At 42.4% G+C, this 20,373-nt stretch overlaps 1 protein-coding gene across 3 annotated transcripts in view; it reads right to left on the reverse strand.

The window, feature by feature from the left end:
- Nucleotides 1–4,213: 4,213 nt before the first annotated feature.
- The window catches only part of TRIM36 (tripartite motif containing 36), a 33,216-nt gene continuing 17,056 nt past the window's right edge, over nucleotides 4,214–20,373 (reverse strand). For all 3 annotated transcript variants that reach the window (XM_032096833.1, XM_032096832.1, XM_032096834.1), the window contains 8 exons: nucleotides 16,876–17,201; nucleotides 13,539–13,685; nucleotides 12,389–12,484; nucleotides 11,239–11,492; nucleotides 10,463–10,587; nucleotides 8,819–9,112; nucleotides 8,250–8,547; nucleotides 4,214–4,605 (listed from right to left, as the gene is read on the reverse strand). In XM_032096833.1, coding sequence (XP_031952724.1) covers nucleotides 4,251–4,605; nucleotides 8,250–8,547; nucleotides 8,819–9,112; nucleotides 10,463–10,587; nucleotides 11,239–11,492; nucleotides 12,389–12,484; nucleotides 13,539–13,685; nucleotides 16,876–17,201 — 1,895 coding nt within the window. In that variant the 3' untranslated portion in view covers nucleotides 4,214–4,250. The remainder of the gene's footprint in view (nucleotides 4,606–8,249; nucleotides 8,548–8,818; nucleotides 9,113–10,462; nucleotides 10,588–11,238; nucleotides 11,493–12,388; nucleotides 12,485–13,538; nucleotides 13,686–16,875; nucleotides 17,202–20,373) is intronic.

The raw sequence follows: 20,373 nt of genomic DNA on the forward strand, positions 1-20,373 counted from the left end.
ACTGTATCTCTGAAAGTTGACGCTTCCATGGTAGCGGAAAAAATATCACAGCGTGTTGTCAGTGCCTCTTGATAGTGTGTTTTTTATTTAATAAGCTGAAGTAAGCACCAAAGAGTACTGTCTGGAATGCATACTAAGTATTCAAGTAACACCAAAAGCCAAATCAATTTTTAAACTCAGAATGAGATAAATACAAGCAAATATATCAAAAGGTAGATAAATGTTTAAAGTAGCATCAGTTTCTGTCCAGTAGAGTAAGTAATTGCATAGCGGAACACATCTTAAATGAATTTGAAACTCTAGTAGAAAAAAGCCCCTAAATTTTTAATTTCTGTAGTCTCAAACCAATAATCTTTTTAGATTAATGAGTCTTGAGACACTGTCTTCATATCTGCAACAGAGTTTTCCATTTACAAATATTTCCATAAAGTAACAAAAGGTCTGGTGATACCAGTACAGATGCTTATAAAAAATCTAAATGTGGAAACGTGGAGTGCTAACCATGACATAAACCCTCTAATCTAGACCAGTTTCTGAAACAAACCAGTTTTTGTTTCATCAAAAATGAAACATTTGTCTACGGAAGGAGATTTGGTCTGGAAAAAAACCCGCAAAGTTCAGCCCTACAATCTACAGCTTTAAGCTGGTACTTGGTTTGGTAGATGAACTGACCATTGCCAGCTATAGAAGGGGAGAAGTCACAGCTACCGAAGTGAGAATCCTTTCTCCTGGGTCTGTCTGACTGCTGTGCTGACACAAGCAAGATCATGACTCACCTACTCAACAGAGTATACTGATGTAAGAGTTTTCAGTGCTTGACTTGTGGTTTAATAAATATTGGACAGGGGGGAAAAAAGTAGAAGGAACAAAAAAATCTTAACAGCAGAGGGAACTGCTGAGTCTCACTACAACTTAGTTAGCTCCAAGACCTCGAAAAGCAAACAAAAAAAAGGTCATGTTCATGTTACCAATGAAGCTACTCAGGAATATCCAAGTCTAGAAGTGACTGAAGAGCTGAAGAAGGCCCTTAGAACTTAGTGACTAGGTAAACAAGCATTATCAACATAAACAAATGCAAAACAGCACACAGGTGGGGAAAACCCTACGTGCACAGGTAACCATTAGGACTGCATGAAACACTGCAGAAGAAGCTTCATCATCACCCTAGTATTGGGTATCAAACAAAAAAAGGCAAATATGGCTTTAGGACTACAGAAAGAAGGAGAACACAAAACTTTGTTATCCTTCACAGCAACAGGGTGTCTTATGGACAGACTGTTCAGTCAGCCTCAACAGGAGAGAAGAGAGCAATGGCTTCAATCCAGCAAGAGGGAAGATGAAAGGGAGGAAATGATAGAAATGAAAGACTATGATGATAACCATCTAAAAGAGAATAAATTAGCAAAAGGCTAACTAGTAAGGGACAATTTGCCTTTACTCCTGCAGGAGAAAAGGCCAAAGATACCCCCTACTTCACACCTGCTGCTGGGACATCAAAGTGTTTCTCACACAACTCACACTGAATCTGTGGAGTGCACCTCCACACAGCCTTATCAAGACAGAAACATTTGCAGGTGAGATCCAGACAAGAAGTTGCTCTTGCTGGGCCTTTCTAGCCCCAAAAGGGCTGTCATATTCATGCTGGCACAGACAACCATTTTAGACCGTTTTTTCCAACAGTGGTACAGTCAGAGGCTTAGGAGAGAAGACACTGGGAGGGGTGGACTCCAGGTCAGATCAGTACAACAGTTCAGACAGCAAAGCCCACAAAAGTTTTGCATTATGACTTACATTCACTTAACTGTTATTGTGATTTTCAGGTCCCATTTCACAGCTCTACAGCTGTTTACATGTACTTAGTAAGCATACTTCACACACATTCGTCAAGATGCAACACTATCCCCAAATTAGAAAGCATATCCCCAAATTAGAAAGCATATCCCCAAATTAGAAAGCACCAAGTACTCATTAGAAACATCCTTCACTTTAGATTCTTATTTTTCCACAAGTCAACGGTGCACACACCCTACTTTTTTTTTATACACAGGTTTCTGTAAAGAGAGGCAGTCCACTTCCATTCCCAGGAAGATCATGTAACAGATCCTCCTGGAAGATAGGTCAAAACTTACGGAAGACAAGAAAGTGATCAGGGACAGCCAAATAAGCTCACAAAGAGCAAACACTGCCTGACTCACCTAGTGGTCTTCTGCAACCGAGTGACTGCACCAGTAGATAAGCGAAGAGATAAAGAGATACCATGTACATGGACTTCTGTAAGGCCTTTTACAGGATCCCCCACAGCATTCTTACCTCTCAACTTGAAAGAGAAGGGCTGAATTGGATGGACTGTTCAGTGAATAAGGAATTGGCTGGATAGCTACACCCAAAGAATCACAGTCAACAGCTCAATGTCCAAGAAGAAACCAGTAATGAGTGGTGTCCCTCAAGGGTCTGCACTGGTACCAGTGTTGATGTGGATCTCATGAGGTTGCCCAAGAGTGAGCACAAGGTCCTGTACCTGGATCCAAGTAATCCCCACTATCAATACAGACTGGGGGATGGAGAGCAGCTCTGCAGAGAAGGACTTGGGCATCCTGGTGAATGAAAAATTGGCCATGAACCAGCAGTGTGTATTTGCAGCACAGAAAGCATCCTGAGCTGCCCAGTGGCCACCAGGGCAAGGGAGATGATTCTCCCACTCTGCTCTATCAAGACCCCACCTGGAATACTGTGTTCGGCTCTGGGGCCCCCAGTACAGAGGAGAGGCACAAAAACTGTCAGAGGGCTGGAACACCTCTCCCGTGAAGACATGTTGTGAGAGATGGAGTTGTTCAGCCTGGAGAAGAGAAGGCTCCAGAGAGGCCTTATTATGGCCTTTTAATACATGAAAAGGATTTAAAAGAAATATGGAGAGAGAGAGACTTTTGACCAAGGCCTGGAGAGACAGGACAAAGGGCAGTGATTTTAAACTAAAAAAAGTTAGATTTAGATTGGATACAAGGAAGAAATTTCTAACAGTAAGAGTGGTGAGACACTGGAGAAGGTTTCCCAGAGAAGCTGTGGATGCCCCATACCTGGAAGTGTTCAAGGTCAGGTTCGATGCAGCTTTGAGCAACCTGGTCTAGTGGAAGGGGTCTCTTCCCATGACAAGGGGGGTTTGAAATGGATGGTCTTTAAAGGTCCCTTCCAACTCAAGCTGTTCTGTGGTTCTATGATTCTGTGAAAAACTACTATGTGATACAGTTTTTAGCATTAGAGGAACTGAAATTTGAAGGGAGACATCCTTTAAGGCAGAAATTAGGTCTCAAAACTTAACCAGTGCATTTTTAATATTCTTACTAAGAAAAATCTAAGCTGCTACTAGATGAAAAAAATTAACCTATAAAAGCAAGTATTAAAAGAAATACCTGATTTTTTTTTGAAATTCACATATGATTACTCATGTCAGTAACTCATTTGCTTTTGCCTAAATACCAGGTACTATTAATCACACATGCAAACATTTCTGATTTTTGACTCCAAAATCTGACATTTAAGGTACAATTGCACTTTCTTTTTGATAGCTTATAGTAAAAGCCTGAAGAATAAAGATACTTACCATTATGCCACCAACTATATGACACTGAGTGTCAGAACTTGAGTTTTAACTTACAATCACATTAAGGGTATACAACATGCAATCAGATTCAAGTTTACCCTCATCATTCCAAGTATAACTTAAACATTCAACACCATTTCTAGTTTCTTCCTCTTTTATATTGTATTTTCTTAAATGCTGTTTTGTGCTGAAAGGCCCAACTGGTGGTCAGGGGTTAACTGGAAAGCATTTGACCCCGTAGAGGCATTCAGGCAGATTTCTTAAAAGGAGAATGGCAATCCCCCACTGTCAGCTTTGACTTCATTAAATACAAAGCTGACTGTGTAAGGATTTAAGTTAAATACAAGGCAGATTTCTACCCCGAAGAGTAAATTTTGGTTGCTAGTCCTGAAGAGTAAATTTTGGTTGCTAGTCAGACTTCTTCCCTGCTTCCCCCAGGAAAAGAAGGCTGTAGAGAACAGCATTGCACAGATCACAAGAAAGGCATGAGAATTCCTCTGGTTCAGGAAGTGCCTGGACCATCTCTTTTAAAAAATCACATGCCAGAGGCTTGTGAGCAACACGCAGGTAGAATATAATTTATCAGGACTGAAAACTAAGGTAGAACTTTTCTGCTTTCATCTCGGAACAGCAACGGGAAGAGATTACTGCACTAGATGTCGTCGTGGTACTCCCTGTACTTGGCTGTGACAGCTTCCTCAAGATGCACTGCTGCACCGCCCATCAAAGCAAATGCTGGGTACATTATGCCAGAGCAATCCACCTCACATTCATACAGGCACTTCATATGGCCTGCATCGTAAAACCCTACCCTGCCTTTGTCACAGTCAAGGCAAATGCCCAAGCATGACGGCAGGGGAAGGATTCTGCTTGCTGGATCCTTGGGAGCAGCAGGTGTAGCAGGGATAAAGAACTTCTTCATGCCTAAGGTGACCAGTGTGCAAGGCTGCGATGAGTCAAAGAAGGCGTCTTCACTCCCACTGTCATGACCGCTGTCTTGCTCATATCTGGAACAGAAAAAAAACCATGTGCTTTTGTCGAATTATTAAGTGGGATCGGTGATGTGAACTGGAGAAAACATTTTTGTAAGATAGGCAACACCACATGATCACCCAAAAAAAACTTGTGTGGTAAAAAAAAATCATAGAATCATAGAATATCCTGAATTAGAAGGAAACCACAAAAAACATCAAAGTCCAAGTCCTGGCCCTGCACAGGACAACCCCAAGAGTCACATCACGTGCCTGAGAGCATTGTCCAAATGCCTCTTGAGCTCTGTCAGGCTTGGTGCTGTGACCACTTCCCTGAGGAACCTGCTCCAGTGCCCAACTACCCTCTGGGTGAAGAAACTTTTCCTAATATCCAGCCTAAGCCTCCCATGACAAAATTTTGTGTCATTCCCTTGGGTCCTGTCAATGGTCACCACAGAGAAAGGATCAGTGTATGCCTCTCTGCTTCCCCTCAGTCTCCACCAGACTGCACAAGCCCAGTGACTTCTGTCACTCCTTCTGGGGCTTCTCCTCAAGGCCCTTCCCCATCCTCGTGCCCTCCTTTGGACACTCTCTAACAGCTCAGTAGCTTTTCTGTGTTGTGGCACCCAGACCTGCCCCCAGCACTCGAGGTGAGGCTGCCCCGGTGCAGAGCAGAGCGGGACAATCCCCTCCCTTGCTCGGCTGGTGATGCTGGGCCTGATGCACCCCAGGACACGGGTGGCCCTCCTGGCTGCCAGGGCACTGCTCACTCATATTCACCTTGTCATTGACCAGGACACCCAGGTCCCTTTCCTGCACTCATTTCTGCTTTCCAGCCTCTCCTTCCCCAGTCTGTCTGTACATCCAGAGTTGCCCCATCCCAGGTGCAGAATCCAGCACTTTTCCTTGCTAGATTTCATACAGTTGGTGCCTGCCCAGTCTTCTTTCTTGTCAAGGTCTGTCTGCAGGGCCTCCCTGATCTCAAGGGAGTCAACAGCTCCTCCCAGTTTTGTATTGTCTGTGAAGTCACTTAGTATCCCTTCCAGTCCTGTGTCCAAGCCATTTATGAAGATGCTGAAGAGCTCAGGGCTGAGGATGGAGCCCTGTGGAACCCCCCAAGTGACAGGTCACCAGTCTGGTGTTACCCCATTCACCACAACCCTTTGTGCCTGAAACATGAGCCAGTTGCTCACCTAACACATGATGTGTTTATCCAGCTGTGTGCTAGTCCTGAAGAGTAAATTTTGGTTGCTAGTCAGACTTCTTCCCTGCTTCCCCCAGGAAAAGAAGGCTGTAGAGAACAGCATCGCAAGAAAGGCATGAGAATTCCTCTGGTTCAGGAAGTGCCTGGACCATCTCTTTTAAAAAATCACATGCCAGAGGCTTGTGAGCAACACGCAGGTAGAATATAATTTATCAGGACTGAAAACTAAGGTAGAACTCTTCTGCTTTCTTTTTTCATCTCGGAATAGCAACGGGAAGAGATTACTGCACTAGATGTTGTCGTGGTACTCCCTGTACTTGGCTGTGACAGCTTCCTCAAGATGCACTGCTGCACCGCCCATCAAAGCAAATGCTGGGTACATTATGCCAGAGCTCTAGAAGATCTCTGCTCAGCCAAGCCAGCCTTCTGTCTCGCCTGCTTGACTTACAACATTTTGGAAGTGCCTGCTCCTGTGCCCTTAGGAGGTGATGCTTAAAAAGTGACCAGCACTGATGGACCTCAGCACCTTCAACAGTGATCTCCCAGAGGACTTTACTGACTAGCACCCTGAGCAGCCTGTTCTCCTCATGTCAAGAGCTGAGGTTTTGCTGGCACTTTTCCTCCTGACAACGGAAATTTTAAACTCGATCACTTTGTGGTTGCTGTGGCCAAGAGGGCCACTCATCTCCACTTTGCTCACGAGATCCTCTCTGTTGACAAGGAACAAATCAAAGAGGGCACTTTTCTCAGCTGGCTCCCCTAGTACCCATAACAAGAAGTTATCATCCAGATATTTTAGGACTCTTCTGGACCTGCTTGTACCATCTGTGTCATGCTCTCTGGCAAGCTGAAGTGCCCCACAAGGACACAGGTGGTTGATGTAGAGATATTCCTTAGTTTCTTAAAGAATAATTCATCAGTGTCATCATCATGTCAGGCTGGGGGGCCTATAGTACATTCCCACAATGACATCCACTTTCTTTGTCCCTTAATCCTTATCCAAAGGTTCTCAGCTGTGGCATTGCCAACTGCAGGCTCCATACATTCCAGACATTGTTACACACAATGCCACCCCCACCTCATCTGTCCTGCCTGTCCCAGGGCACTCCCGTCACAGGACTCATCCCACCGGGCTTTGCTTACACCAGTGGTACACACCTAAGCCAGGAAGGAAGATGCATTTAGTAGGTGGAGAAGACTCACTTCAGTCACTTCAAACCATTAGTAACAGCTGAACTCCAGTAAGGACAAGACCACAGAAGGGTATACTACAGAGTGGATGTATCTAAACGTACTTACGCTAGGCAATCATTAGTGAACCTACAAGTATAGTAAATTAGTTAATGTGAGAAGTAACTTAGCAAATATGACCAATCCTTCCAGACAGGAACATGTCCTGTGAGTTCTCCATGACACTGCTGTGTTACAGTATCTTTAAAATTCAAAAATCGAAAGGTAGTGTTTTAATGGTTTAAGCTTTGGGGCTTTTTTAAGGTGCGCTCTCTGAAGACTTCCCTGAACAGTTTCCCAAATGGTTACTGAAGAGTGTGCAGATATATCTGGTCAGTCTGCATGCTTTTCCCCTCACCTCTGTCCCAGATAGAGACACATGGAGAAGCATACATTTTTCAGTACAGACATTCCCTACCTAGGATTTCAGTTTTGGCGTGCTTGTGGGGGCAGTTGTTTCTGTGTCAGCTAAAGTTTTGCAGATATCTATGTGGAGAAGGAAAAAGAAATCAGGAAATTTAGATCTAATTTCTCACTTTGCAAATTGCTCCATCTGGTTTTAAGCAGCTCGAGATTGTGCTGACACATTTTCCACGTGTTATACAGGAGGAAGCCAAACATTTGTTAAATTTCTGAGAAAGAGTCCCCAGGAGATAGCCTCCCTGCCTGCAGTTCCTACACACACCCAGGCTTGCTACAACTGTAATTGAGAGATGGAAATATTTTTACTGGTTTGTCCACTGCACTTTGGCTTGTGCTCAGTGGCACTCCAATACAGTATGTAAGCATGGAGCCTGGGGTAAGCCAGTGCCTTGGGATCCACTGTGGCACAAGCTACTGCAGAAAAATACAAATAAGTACAGTGAACGCAGTACTTCTGAAAGGCTGCCAAACCTTGTATGCTGAGGGAATTAAGGCAGAGTCTCGCTATTGATAATTAAGCATTGCTTCTATCTTAAAACTTACACTTATTTTTAACCTTCTTGCTTTAACTGACATTCCTTGGCATCTATAGGAACCTGGCTTCTTTCCCAAAAAGAAAGAAAATAGGACTCTGGATAATCAGGACATCTTTCTGCTAACAGGAAGGGATGAACAGGACAACCTGCTTATACCATACAGTTCAAACTTCTCACTGGTGGTTAGGTTCACCTCATGTAGTGAGACCAGACTTGCTCTTAATTTACTTTTTTAAAAAGCCATCTCCTTATGTAAAACATGCATTAAGCAAGAGTCTGCAATTTACCTTGGACTGGTCACATCATGGGTATTGTGGAACAATTTCTGTATCTTGTTGCTAGGAACAACTCCCACTTTCACCAGGTATGAATAGGCTTCCACACGAAAAGCCCAGAAGTGCTTCCCTTTGGCAATCCCAGTGTCGCCAATGATGTAATCCAGGGTTGTGTAGCATCCAACCTGCAAGCGTTCAGATCCCAGTAGGAGAGGAAATCCTGCCCTACTTTCCACAGAGGTTCTTCTTGGGTTCAGCTGGAGATGCTCATTGTTGTACCCACATTTGTCATCAAAAAGAAAACTGAAAACTGAAAAACAGTATCCCAGAAAAATTCTTATTTATGTATTTGGCCTTCTGTGCTTATAAACTACATTTGAAGTCATACTGACATTAGAATTCCTCACTTTTAAAGGCTACTAGGAATGTCATGCAAGCTAACAGTCTCTGTATGTTACCTACTTAACCTTTAACAGTGATTCTAAACATTTATGCAACTGGTAACAGTGTAGGAGACATCTGGGAGCTACTGGAAACTACTTTCAGCTCTTAACACTGCCGGACATAAGAAAACCCCATACCTGGAGCTGGAGGAGTACGCAAAATAACTTCTCGGCTCCAAGGGCTACAGATAGACCCTTTGTATCCTCGAACTCTAAAGGCATAGCTGCTGTCGTCATCAAGATCAGATAATAATTTGCTCTTGCCACAAACTTCAGTCTTCTGCCATGTCACACTCTCATCTTCTCTATTAAGCTTATGGTACTCAAGAACATAGATATCAGCTGAATCTGTCTTCCCAGGGCATTCCCAACAGATCAGAGCTTTGTTGTACATTCTGCTCTGCTCTTCATTGATTTCTGGTATTTCTAGACCTGGAACACATGAGGAAAAAAAACACTGAAATTTATATACATGTTGTTTTGGAGTTAACCATACAACCTGTCCTGGGTAACCCAAAATGTTAGTGTATTCCACATCTATCTGTGCCCCTGGGATATTACAGCTGGTGGTGGGGTCTGAGGCTGTGACCCAGGAAGAGGTGACTGGGCCGGGGAGATGGTCCTGAAAGGAATTGCCTTCCCAAGGCCCGGTGTCTTCCCTCAGCTGCTGGCAGGAGGGCCCTTGCAGAGACTGTCAGCTCTTTAGTGATATCAGCTCATGATTCCAGCTCAGCTCTGCAGGGCAGCCTCCAGGCCAAGCCAGACCAGAGAGAGAGACGAGAGGCTCGTGTGGCTGGTTCCGCACGAAGGGAGCTTTATTGTGGGTCCCCTCCGGCGAAGGAAGCCAGGGACGAGCTCTCCCTCGAGGGGCTCGAGGGAACTTGCCTTTATAAGGATACAGGGGATCAGCAAGGGGACCAATGGATTACAGAGGGTCTGGGACAGACCAATGGGTTACAGAATGATCTGCATAGGGTATCCCAAAGGATTGTGGGTCTACCTTTCCTCGCCATGACCCAAAAGTCATTGCCTTTCCAGGGAGTCCTGCTGGGCGATTGTGAAATCTTTTATCTCAGCAGAGATCCCTCCAGGGCAGTGGCTGGGCATACCCCACACTGTGAGATTTCAGTCACTTTGTAACTAGGGACTATTACTGTTATTTTTGGCCCATTGTTTTTTTGTTTTAGTAGTAAACTGTTATTTTTTCACTTCTACCTACTCCTATTAGTTTTTCCCTATTGGTGGAAAGGGATTGGTTAAAATTATATTGGGAGGAAACTCATTTTAAAGCGTCCACCTCTTAGAATTGTCTTAAACCAAGACCCAGCTCCTTTTTTGCGCTATAGCTCTGTTAAAGGAGGGAATCTAACTCTCTGAGTTAAACGGAGCAGATGAGGATGGTTCTCTGTTCATACACTTAAATAAATCCCCTGTTTTCTATTTTTACTTTGAGAGGCTTGAGCCATTTTTTTTTCTGGCAGCTTTAAAAACTATTACTTTCTGTCATGCAATAAAATCTTTTAGAAAGACTGAGTGTGATGTAACTACAATATTTTAGAAGCCAGTGCAAACTGGTACCAAAGGCAATGTCATTTTAGCTTCTTTATGAAAGCTGAAGCTTACACTGCTGCCAGGTAATGCCTTCTGAATCGTGGAGACAGAAGGCACAGTGCGAGTCACAAGACTGAGCCCTGCAACTGCTGCCCTGTGCAAGTTCTGCCTTTCTCCAGAGAAGCCCTTAAAGCTGTAACTTGAGAAAGACCTGATGCTCTCAGAATTTACCATTGGAATGGAAGGACAAGTCACCAAGGATGTCTTCTTGCTTAGCAGTGTCCACCACAAAGTCTTCAAAAGTAGTTTCAGCTGCTGGCCTAAAGCTCTTCAGAGACTCAGTAGCTTTTTGGATTCTGGAAACACAGAAGAAGCAGACTAGCACAAGAGAAAAAAAGACAATTCAAGGTGGACATTCCAAAAAGTAAAAATGCTAGGTTTTACTTTAAAAGAAGTTCTGCTTTCATGTACTTACTGATGTCTCCCAGAAATTTTTGTCTATCTAAAAAGGTTCTCAAATACAAAATTAAAGGCCTTTTGTACATCAGTGTAAAGATAATGAACAGGATATATTCAGCTGGCAAAGCATTTAATTAATTTGGAGCATTATGTGCAAAGAACAAAACTGATGTGAGGTGCTAGTAGAGAACACAAAGATCAAAGAGCCAGAAGAGGCCTGCTATATTAACTTGCAAACACCTGATAAAATCTCTGAGAAAAGGGATTTGTCAGGGAGCTAAACAGACTACCCTTCCTCTGCAGTGCCACTGAACAAGGCTAGGCATTGAGGCAGGACAAGAGCCCTCCTCTCCTGAGTGGTGTTTCCTAATGCACACTCTAATGCAAGAATTCTAACTCTAATGCTGGAACACCACCAGGACTATCTCCCAAGCCTCTGCAGTACACGGTACTGCAGTCAGTATTTTGCTATCAGCTTTCTAAAGAATACAACAGCAGAGACATCCTGGAACAGTACCTGCACTTCAAACAGAAGATATTTAAGATACCTGACATGAAGTTGTTTTGCTGTTTGAACAAAACAGGAGGGATCCGTTTCTTTAAGCACTTCTTGAGCATATCCTACAAGGCCATTATTTTCCAGGAGCCCTTGGTATTCTTCCACTTGTGTTTGCAATTTTTCCAGCCTTATATTCTTAGAAGTTTCAATTGCCCTAAGAGCTGCAGATTTCTTCTCTTCCAGGACATGATATAATTTCTCAAAACTCTGAGATGCTTCTTGTTTAGCTCTTTCACTGTTGCACTAGGAGAAAATAGAAGACATTTTAGACAGATTCTGTATCACTGGGGCTCTACAGAAACATACTTAAGGTTGTTCAAGACATCACAGTAATCTAGTCATCCATTTCACACACAAGACTAATGAGCTTTGCTATGCTATTCAGCACTGAAAATGAGATCAGCATACCACCCAAGCTAGTCAGCATTTGCTGTCTTTAAGAGAATGAAGGAAAGTATTCCTCTGATTATGTCTCAAGTTATGCATTACATTTGTCTAGATAGCTCATGAAGAAGCACTGTGAAAGCATGTCTGTCTCTGAAGTCTTCATGCCCAAGAGCTAGATGCTCTTCCACCTTCCCCAATCACCCTGAACACCCAAGCCCAGCTTCTCGAGTACACCCTCTGAACTGTAGTGCCACCTCTGACTACTGCCCTGGATAAAAGGAACTGCAAAGCACAAAGGCAATCTGTAATCAAGATACACCAGTACCAGGAGCTTCTGCAATTTCTGCCTTCGGGTTTTTCAGCTTGTATGTGAGTTTCCAGCCATGACCCTTCAGGCAGATTTTGCCCTTAATTCTGACTCTCTCAATGTAAACAGGCAGCGTAAATAATGCACCATCATAAAAGCACAAATACCCAATGTTTAACCCACTTTGGTTAAGGTATCAAGCAAGCTTTATTTCATTTAAATTTACAGCAGCACCCAAAAATGAACTTCCCTCTGTATGCTTCCCACACTGGCAGGACTAGGTCTTGCCATGTGTGATTCAGTACTAGCATAAAGTGTTCAAAAATTTATTTCACTCCTTAACTGAAAAGCCCGAAGTTTGAAACTTCACTGAAAACAGTGAAGACACAGTCCTTCCTGTGTCTCTACAAAGGCCAACTCCAGAAAACCTGCAAGGCACTCTTACCTCTGTTTCTTTCAGCAGCAGATCCAGCTGTGTGATGTGAGCTTTCACCTGGCTCTCCTTACTGATGAGGTACTCAATATCTTTTGAAAGCTTCTCCTGTTGGAGTAAAACAGCAAGAATAGGGTATCTCACACAAAGTGACAACCAGCACAGACAGGTCATCCAGCTAGTCCTCAGTTTACCTAGCCACAAGGGCAACAGCCTGACACCAGTTACGAGAAGCAATCCTGTGGAGAATTGTTTGGTGACCTGCAGAGACTACAAAGCAACTGTGAGCAAGACTGGTGGCACAGCCCCTAAGGACAAGAGGTAACAGTGTCAGCTGGCTCCCAATCACCCAGGAGTCACCCTCTCTTAGGTTAGGAACATTATGCTTCAGGACATTAAACTTACAGAAAGGAGTTATTAGCTATTAACTCATTTGTAGTAAGAGTTGCTAGAAAAAGGAGTAGTTCACATCACAGGTTTATGAGTGTCCCTGTGCTTCCTTAGCTGCAAGAGCAAGCAATTGTACAGGAAAAGCCTTTCAAACTAGTGAGGAGGCCAAAGAGCACAAGGCAGGCTAGTCTGGTCTCTTTTTTTTTTTCTTCTTTTTTTTTCCTCCTGTGAGCAAGAGAGGAAGAAAAGGAAGAAGAAGAAGTAGGTGCAGTCTTTAATAAAAAACTGATGTTTGCAAGTCTTCTCTGTTGTGCTTTGCTTAGGAAATTAACAGCTATACAGCTTCCAAAACACACAAAGATACATACTAAGGTGTCAACAGGTACTTCTGATGCAAAATTTTTAGAAGTGCTTCTCAAGTACCAGCTACCACAAGCTACCTGAACATTTATATTAAAAAAAGTTGATTGTAAAGTATTAACTGCTTAAACCTTCTGCATTGTCAGTACTGCCGTACAATTAGTTGAAATAAGGTGAAAGCACTTTTAAGGGGTTACGTTTCAAGCATCACAGCAAATGGCAATTTAGTTTCTAAAACATGCCCTACATCACACTAATATATACATTAACCAATGCTGCACAACAACAGGCCTCAAGACTAGTTCAGGGTCTCCTAAACACAAATCCTGGCTTCCAGCCAGAGGGAGTTTGCCCTCACATCAGAAGTACTCCTCCCCTTCTTAAGGTCAGGTCCAATGATATTTTCTTTTACCTTAAGGGTTTTGTAGGCAGTGCTCATGGTTGTTACTCTATGGTTTGCATGACCTCCACCCAGTTTACAAAGATGACAAACAGGCCTTCTGCAGATTTCACAGTACATGTTTACCCTCTCCATTTCATGTTCTGGACACATCAAAATCTGTGGGGGGGAAAAAAAAGAAAAGGAAAGAGACAATACAGGTGTACTTCCAACAAACAATCAAAACACCCAATCAACCCAAAGCAGCATGTGATTTCATCAGTGAATTTTTTATAGCCAGTTTATCTTCTACCTTTTGTATTTGTCAATGCCAGTGAAAGCAGATGAACACACACAGTTTCACAAAGTTTACAGTATGTAAACCTCTAGCAGTGTCTGTGTAGACTCCATATAGCAAACAACCTTTTGCCAACCCCTGCCCATGTTGCTTGTGATGCCTCTAGCACCCTACACTCCTGCTCAGAGCTGTAAATGCAATATATAACACACCCAGCCTGTCAAAGTTAACCATGCTCATGCCAGCATCTCTTGCAACAGCTATGAAGTGTTTCTTAAAGCAAGAGCTGACATAACACTGTAGCAATTTAAGTCTAAACTAGATTTTGATAAGCCACATAGCCATTGCTCTTGGAGCAACAAAGTGCAGCCACCACCAGCTACAGTAATTTTAAATACAAAAGACTCCAGTGTTTCAGTCTTTCCATCTGACTCCAGTTACAAGCTGCTCGCACTGAGTGCTCCTTCCACGATTAGCTCAAACAGCATTGCAAGAAAGCTGGTGTTTGCTGAAAATAATCTTTCAAGAACTGAACACGGGTAAATAAATGCTCAAAGAGTTAAAAAAAGTGCTGCTCAAGTCCAAGCTCAGGCAACAGATTAAACCACGTAAAACGTGTGTGTGTGTGTGTGTGTGTATGTGTCTGTGTGTGTTGCTTTAAAAAACAAACAATGCTTTGCCTCGTTCTAGAGCACTGAAAGACAACATTTGGGTCATCTATTCCACAGAAGTTACCAAAGAGAAGCTTTTGAGGAAGCTTTTCAGTTTCAATATGCCCCCACACAAGAAAGGTCAAAAAAGGGCATAAAAATAGAAAATTGTGAGCAGCACAAATATGGACACAGTAAGTTAAAACCTGAAACCAACATTCAAGTCCCAAATGTTATCTTAGGCTATGCTGAAAAGCCCAAAGTTACTAGTCTCACCAGCACCTTAGAACATTAAAATTATCATTAACCCAAATATGCAATTAGCATTGACTACGGGACTTGGAAGGAAATAAAAAGGGGAAAAAGGAAGCTGCCAAAAAAATCAGCTGTGCAGGCAAACATCTCCAAAAACTACAGTCAATCAGTTAGGCTGTGGAAGTAATTTTTCCACAGCAGTGTAGAGTCACACCTAGCAAAAACCACATATTTTTATTTATCTCCTCATATAAGCAAGAATTACAGGCTGCAAGTGAGAGACAGTAGAGGTCAGCAGACTGCCTTATTATCTTCTCTCAAAACTCACAAACCATCAGCCCAGTATGTACTTCTCCCATCCCCACCACACACACTTCGAAGTGCTCTCCAGCCTGGTTGTAAATTAAAGTGATGACTGAAAACATTGTTAGGAAACCAACAAATACTTCATGCTTTCAGCTCAGGTCTTAAAAATGCAGAAAAATGAAAAATGCATTTTTTTTTTCTTTATACTAAGCTCAAGCAGTCCTCAGAAAAGTTTCTGTAAGAGCACAGTAAAGATCTGATTACTGCTGTTGGTAAGTTTTTCAAAAAAGCAGATGCATCTAAAGTTAACTACACTATGCTTTTCTCCTTTTTTCCCTGCTTTCTGACTTCACATAAAATTAGAAATGCTAAATCCCACAGGTGCACACATACTCAATGCATCTGTGTCAGAATAATCTAAACCACTTCACCCCACTTTGCTCTGCTTCAAGAGAAGTCAACTACTGACTTTTAATCCTGAATTCAGTCTGCATGTAGTATAACACCATAGGGCACCTTTAGGAGTGCACAGGGATCACAAGATGTCTTTGGTATTTTCAAGTAGCAGCATTGCAGCTGTGAGGGTTTAGATACCATAGAAGAGAAGTTTTTAAGGAGCTGTATAGCATTTAAAAGCAAGAGCTAGAAGATACTATGCAAACCTTCACCCTTCTCTTTTATCCAACAGAAGGACATTTCAACATGTGCAAGACATTTGTAAGCATACGAAGCATGTGCTCACTTTTAACGGGAAATAAGCACCAAGTGGACTACTGGATGCTCACTATTTGCCAGCTTGCTAACTTTAGAGGCTCAAATCTTTCCAGTCTCAGAAGGAAGATACACCAGCAGTCAAGAGCTTCTTACACACTGCACATTAATCAAATTTACTTAATTGAACCATAATTAATCAGGACTTCTTGACCATCAGCATTTCCAGTATCTGTGTGACCTCCAGCAAGGAGGCACAGGCACACAGCACATGGTGGGACATTAAGGTCTTTTGTGGTCCCTGGTTAGCAAGGTGGCATCTGTGACATGTCACATCTGTGATGTAACTTAAATTCAGTAAGGCACTGCCATGTACTGCACCATGCTTAGCGCGGGACACAAAGGTAGCAGCATTTTGTTTTCACTCTGTTTTGTCTGAATGCAGCACCAGCAGCACCAGTGTATGAAGCAGAAATTTTGCCATTAAATTTTATCTCTTATGGTACAGATAAAAAAATAATGGTGTAATAGCAATGGAGACCTTAACTCCACCTTTTGCTCTAGTTAGATGCAAAGAAGGAGAGAAAGAAGATGCTTTCTGATGGATCAAGTTCAGGCACAAAGCATCCAAAGGGGATGTGCCTAAAGGGGGCATGGAAGAGGCCAGGTGTGTTGAGGTTTTTAAGTTTATCACACACAGGCATCCTTCTGAGGCAGTCCCATTTTAGATGCTCAAGAGCATAGTGCCAATAACACCAAGGGTGTGGATTCAATCCCTGTATGAACCATTCACTTAAGAGCTGGACTTGATGATCCTTGTGGGTCCCTTTCAGCTCAGAATTTTCTGTGATCTGTGATCATTGTCTTAAAAAAAAAATGGAAAGAAAGACTCAAATCACAAGTAACACAATCCATTCCACAAAGTAAAAATCCCTCTTTTTATAGTACCCTTCAGGAATGTTCTCATTGTCCCCTTCAATGACAACCACTTGACCATCAGCAAGAAAAAAATCTTGTGGTTCACTCAATAAATAACAGCAATAGTCAATAAAGCAATAATGGTCCTGAAAAGCAACCACCATTGCACAGATATATCTGAAGCTACACGAGAATCCTGCAACCCAAATTCTGTAGGGTACAGTACACTTACCTTGGGTCTGAAGTTGGTGGTTGGTCCTACATACTCATGCTGGGCTTTCACGGTTCCCCAAGGATGGTGTATTTTGAAACATTCATTGCAATAGCTTGCACTGCAGTCCATGCAGCTCTTTGTGGACTCCTGAGGCGGAGGTTTGCAGAAATCACACATAATAGCAATGGCTGCCCTGGCTGCCTGTCTGTATCTTTCCACAATGGTTTCCAAAGTGAAGTTGCGAAATAAGCCATTGATGCCACGCTCTCCAAGATCAATATCCCGCTGGCAACCAGGACAAGGAAACAGAGTCGATCTAGGAGTCAGTGAATTGCGTTTTCTGCCTGTGTAGACACCAAAGCCCAATTTAGAATGAGCACAAACCAAACTGGTTTAGATTTTAAAAGCAGCACAGGAATCTATGAATCAATTCCAGACTGTAGCACATCATCCAAACCAGTACAACACCAATTCAGACGCAGTCTGCCAAGCCAAAAAGAATACAATCGCCCTGACAAGGTACTGTAATTTCTGACTCCAAGGGACATTACAAACTACTCTTCTAAAACTTAATTTTATGTTAAGATAAATTTAGCTGTTCCAATTCTATCTTCTTTATCTAGTTTTGGATACACTCAGGCTGTAGCCTTTTGAAACAATAAACACAAAACCTCGTGGAAGCCAGGTGGTTTTAGACTAACTGGTTGCCCATATAGAGAGCAACAGCTTCCTAAGATATTAAAGTGAAAGATGCTTACTCCCAGAGCAACAGAAAAATAAAGCCAACTTTGAGCTCCCTGAAGCTTGCTTTGGCTGAGTTCAAACTTACTTTACTCATCCTAAGAGACATCATAAAAAAGCCAGGAAAATGAGGGAACAGTATGATATCTCAGCCAAATCATTTAGTCAAAAAATGCAGAGGCTGACTTGGCCCCTGCTGAAAGACCTCAATAAAGGAGAACTGCGAAATAAGTCCTGCACACCAAAGGGGAGTCTGAGGTAGTTATATGGGAGAGATTCCTCCACCCTGAACTGAGGAACCACAGATCTCCACAAGGTACCTCTATCTTTATTAATTTCTAAAGGAGGAACTGCAGAGAAGCTGCACTCCTACCAAACAGCTACACACAAATTTCCCCCTCTCTCCAAAATAAAATCACAGGCTCAAGAAAAGCCACTAACCTAAGGAGCCTTTTGAGTCTGTTAGGGGACTGGCTCATACAGACTCAGAGGTTACTCACAAGGTGATGCTCCTGAGGTTACCAAACCAGGAGTGCATCCCATCTCACTCATGAGCCCACAGGATGCAACGACCAGAAACAATCCTGTATGTATTTCAAAAGCAGGCTAAGCCAGTCTTTAGGCTTAACTTGTATCCTCTCAGCTTCCCCTTACAAAAAAACCCACCTTCTGTAGCGCTGGTACATTGTTTTAAGATCTCTTTGAGAGCACTGCATGTCGGTATAACTAAATGTCCTGATTTCATTTGGGTTAGAGATAATTTTCTTCTCAGTAGCTGGTACAGTGGATTCAGTGTGAGAATAATGTTGTTATTACACACTGATGTTTTGGCTGTTGCTAAGTAGTCCTTACCCTAAATCCAGGACTTTTCAGTTTTCCACGCTTCACCAGTGAGCAGGTGCATGAAAAGCCAGGAGGGAGAACAGCCAGGACAGCTGACCCAAACTGGCCAAAGGGATATTCCATACCATAGAATGTCATGTCCAGAACATAAACTAGGGGCAGTCAGCTGGGACAGGCTGGGCACAGGGCAGTGAGTGAACAATTGTATTGTGCATCACTTGTTTCTCTTGGATTTTATTCCTCTTTCTCTTTTGCATTGCTATTTTTTTAAATTATTGTTATCCCTCCAGTATATACTCCAGTATATAATTAACTCTATTCCAGCTGAAACCAGGACACTAACAAATTTGTAAACGGAGGTATGACCTAAAGCTGAATTCTTAGTGTGGAAATTGGTTCTTCAGAAAGGGAAATCCGTACTTCTCTGTATTTAATCAGTGTTTTCCCATCAAAAATGCTAATATTATAATAATAATAATAATAATAATAATAATAATAATAATAATAATAATGCTTTTTTTCTTTCTGAAGTGTCCTGTGATGCTACCCAAAATACACTTGCCTTGGGCTGCTCTGCTGTTGCCCCTTCACTTTAAAATCCAAAACCTCCATTCCTGTCATGCCCTTTCCAGTCTCTTCAAATGAAACACCAAACCAACACTCCTACAAGGAATTAGTTCCTTTAAATATCTTTGAAATTTGACCCGTGGTAGTTATGCATGACTGTCAGCTAAGAAGTCACAATTGGAGCATGGATAAGTGTGCATGCACTGACAGTCTCCCACCCAGCTGGTCTCATGCCTTTCTGTAAATTCTGAGCAGAACTAGGCTGCAGTTACAGAACAGGATGGGTGACACAAGACAAGTATACAACTCTCTGGCTAAGGGAGCAGAGATTTTTTTTTCAGATTTCATATTTTTTCAGTACTTACTTGAAGTGAATTAATTACTGCACATCCTGCAGTACCTATAACTTGGCAAACACAGCAACACACGCATGCAAGGCACAGCAACAGCAGTGAAACACAAACTGTATTTCCAGTGTATGCTCCAAGCCAGCACTGCACACGTCAACACAGAGAAATCTTCTACATAGACTTCTACTATGTCTTAGACAAAAATATGACTTCACATGCAGTGCCATGCAGACAGTAGCTATAAAAAGTGATCTAGAATACATACATTTGCTGAAACTAAGAAAATAATCATACAGTGTGGCACATATCACGACTGCCTACAAGTAGTAGGCTACAGCAGAGAGCAAATAATGACAAAGCAAGATAACAAGGAAAAAAAAAAACATGGTGCAGTGGTCAAGTTTAAAAATACAATCTGAAACTCATATCCATCCCAATGGAGGCCTTTCATTCTGCCCATGGTGGACCAAAATGAGACTGTCATCATGAGCGATGCTCTGCAAAGACTGGTGACATTGTTTACGGAAAGCAATCCAGTATCAAGGAAGTCCTGCACACCTTCAGATGTCTCATCCCTTTTCATTGACAGCACTTCGAGAGTCTAGGTTGGGGTTTTTTTCCTATTTTAAATCTTGGAAATTTATTTGCAAACCTTCTTGGAGTGTTCTGCCACTTTGACAGTCAAAAGTAAGGAAACACATTCTCTTTCTGCCTAGAGAGTGTTAAAATATGAACACTCTAGTTTGCTTTCTGCTTAAAGGATTTCTACACTCGTATTTTAAGAAGAATGAAGTGATGAAGTAACGAATTACTTTGGACACTGTCTTTCTATCTGTCTTGTGTCCAGTTTGCTAAAACTGAATTCTGGTTATACACAAAAAAGATCCTAACAAAGAAAAAGCACACACAAAAAAAACAGAGCACCAAACCCCTGGATTTTGTAGACATATATAGACGTGCAGCTCAGGGAAACTTAGGTCCTACCCACATTCTCTTTCCTTTGCCAATTCAGTTT

Source organism: Corvus moneduloides, chromosome Z, assembly GCF_009650955.1.
Source record: "Corvus moneduloides isolate bCorMon1 chromosome Z, bCorMon1.pri, whole genome shotgun sequence".
NCBI classification, from domain to species: domain Eukaryota; kingdom Metazoa; phylum Chordata; class Aves; order Passeriformes; family Corvidae; genus Corvus; species Corvus moneduloides.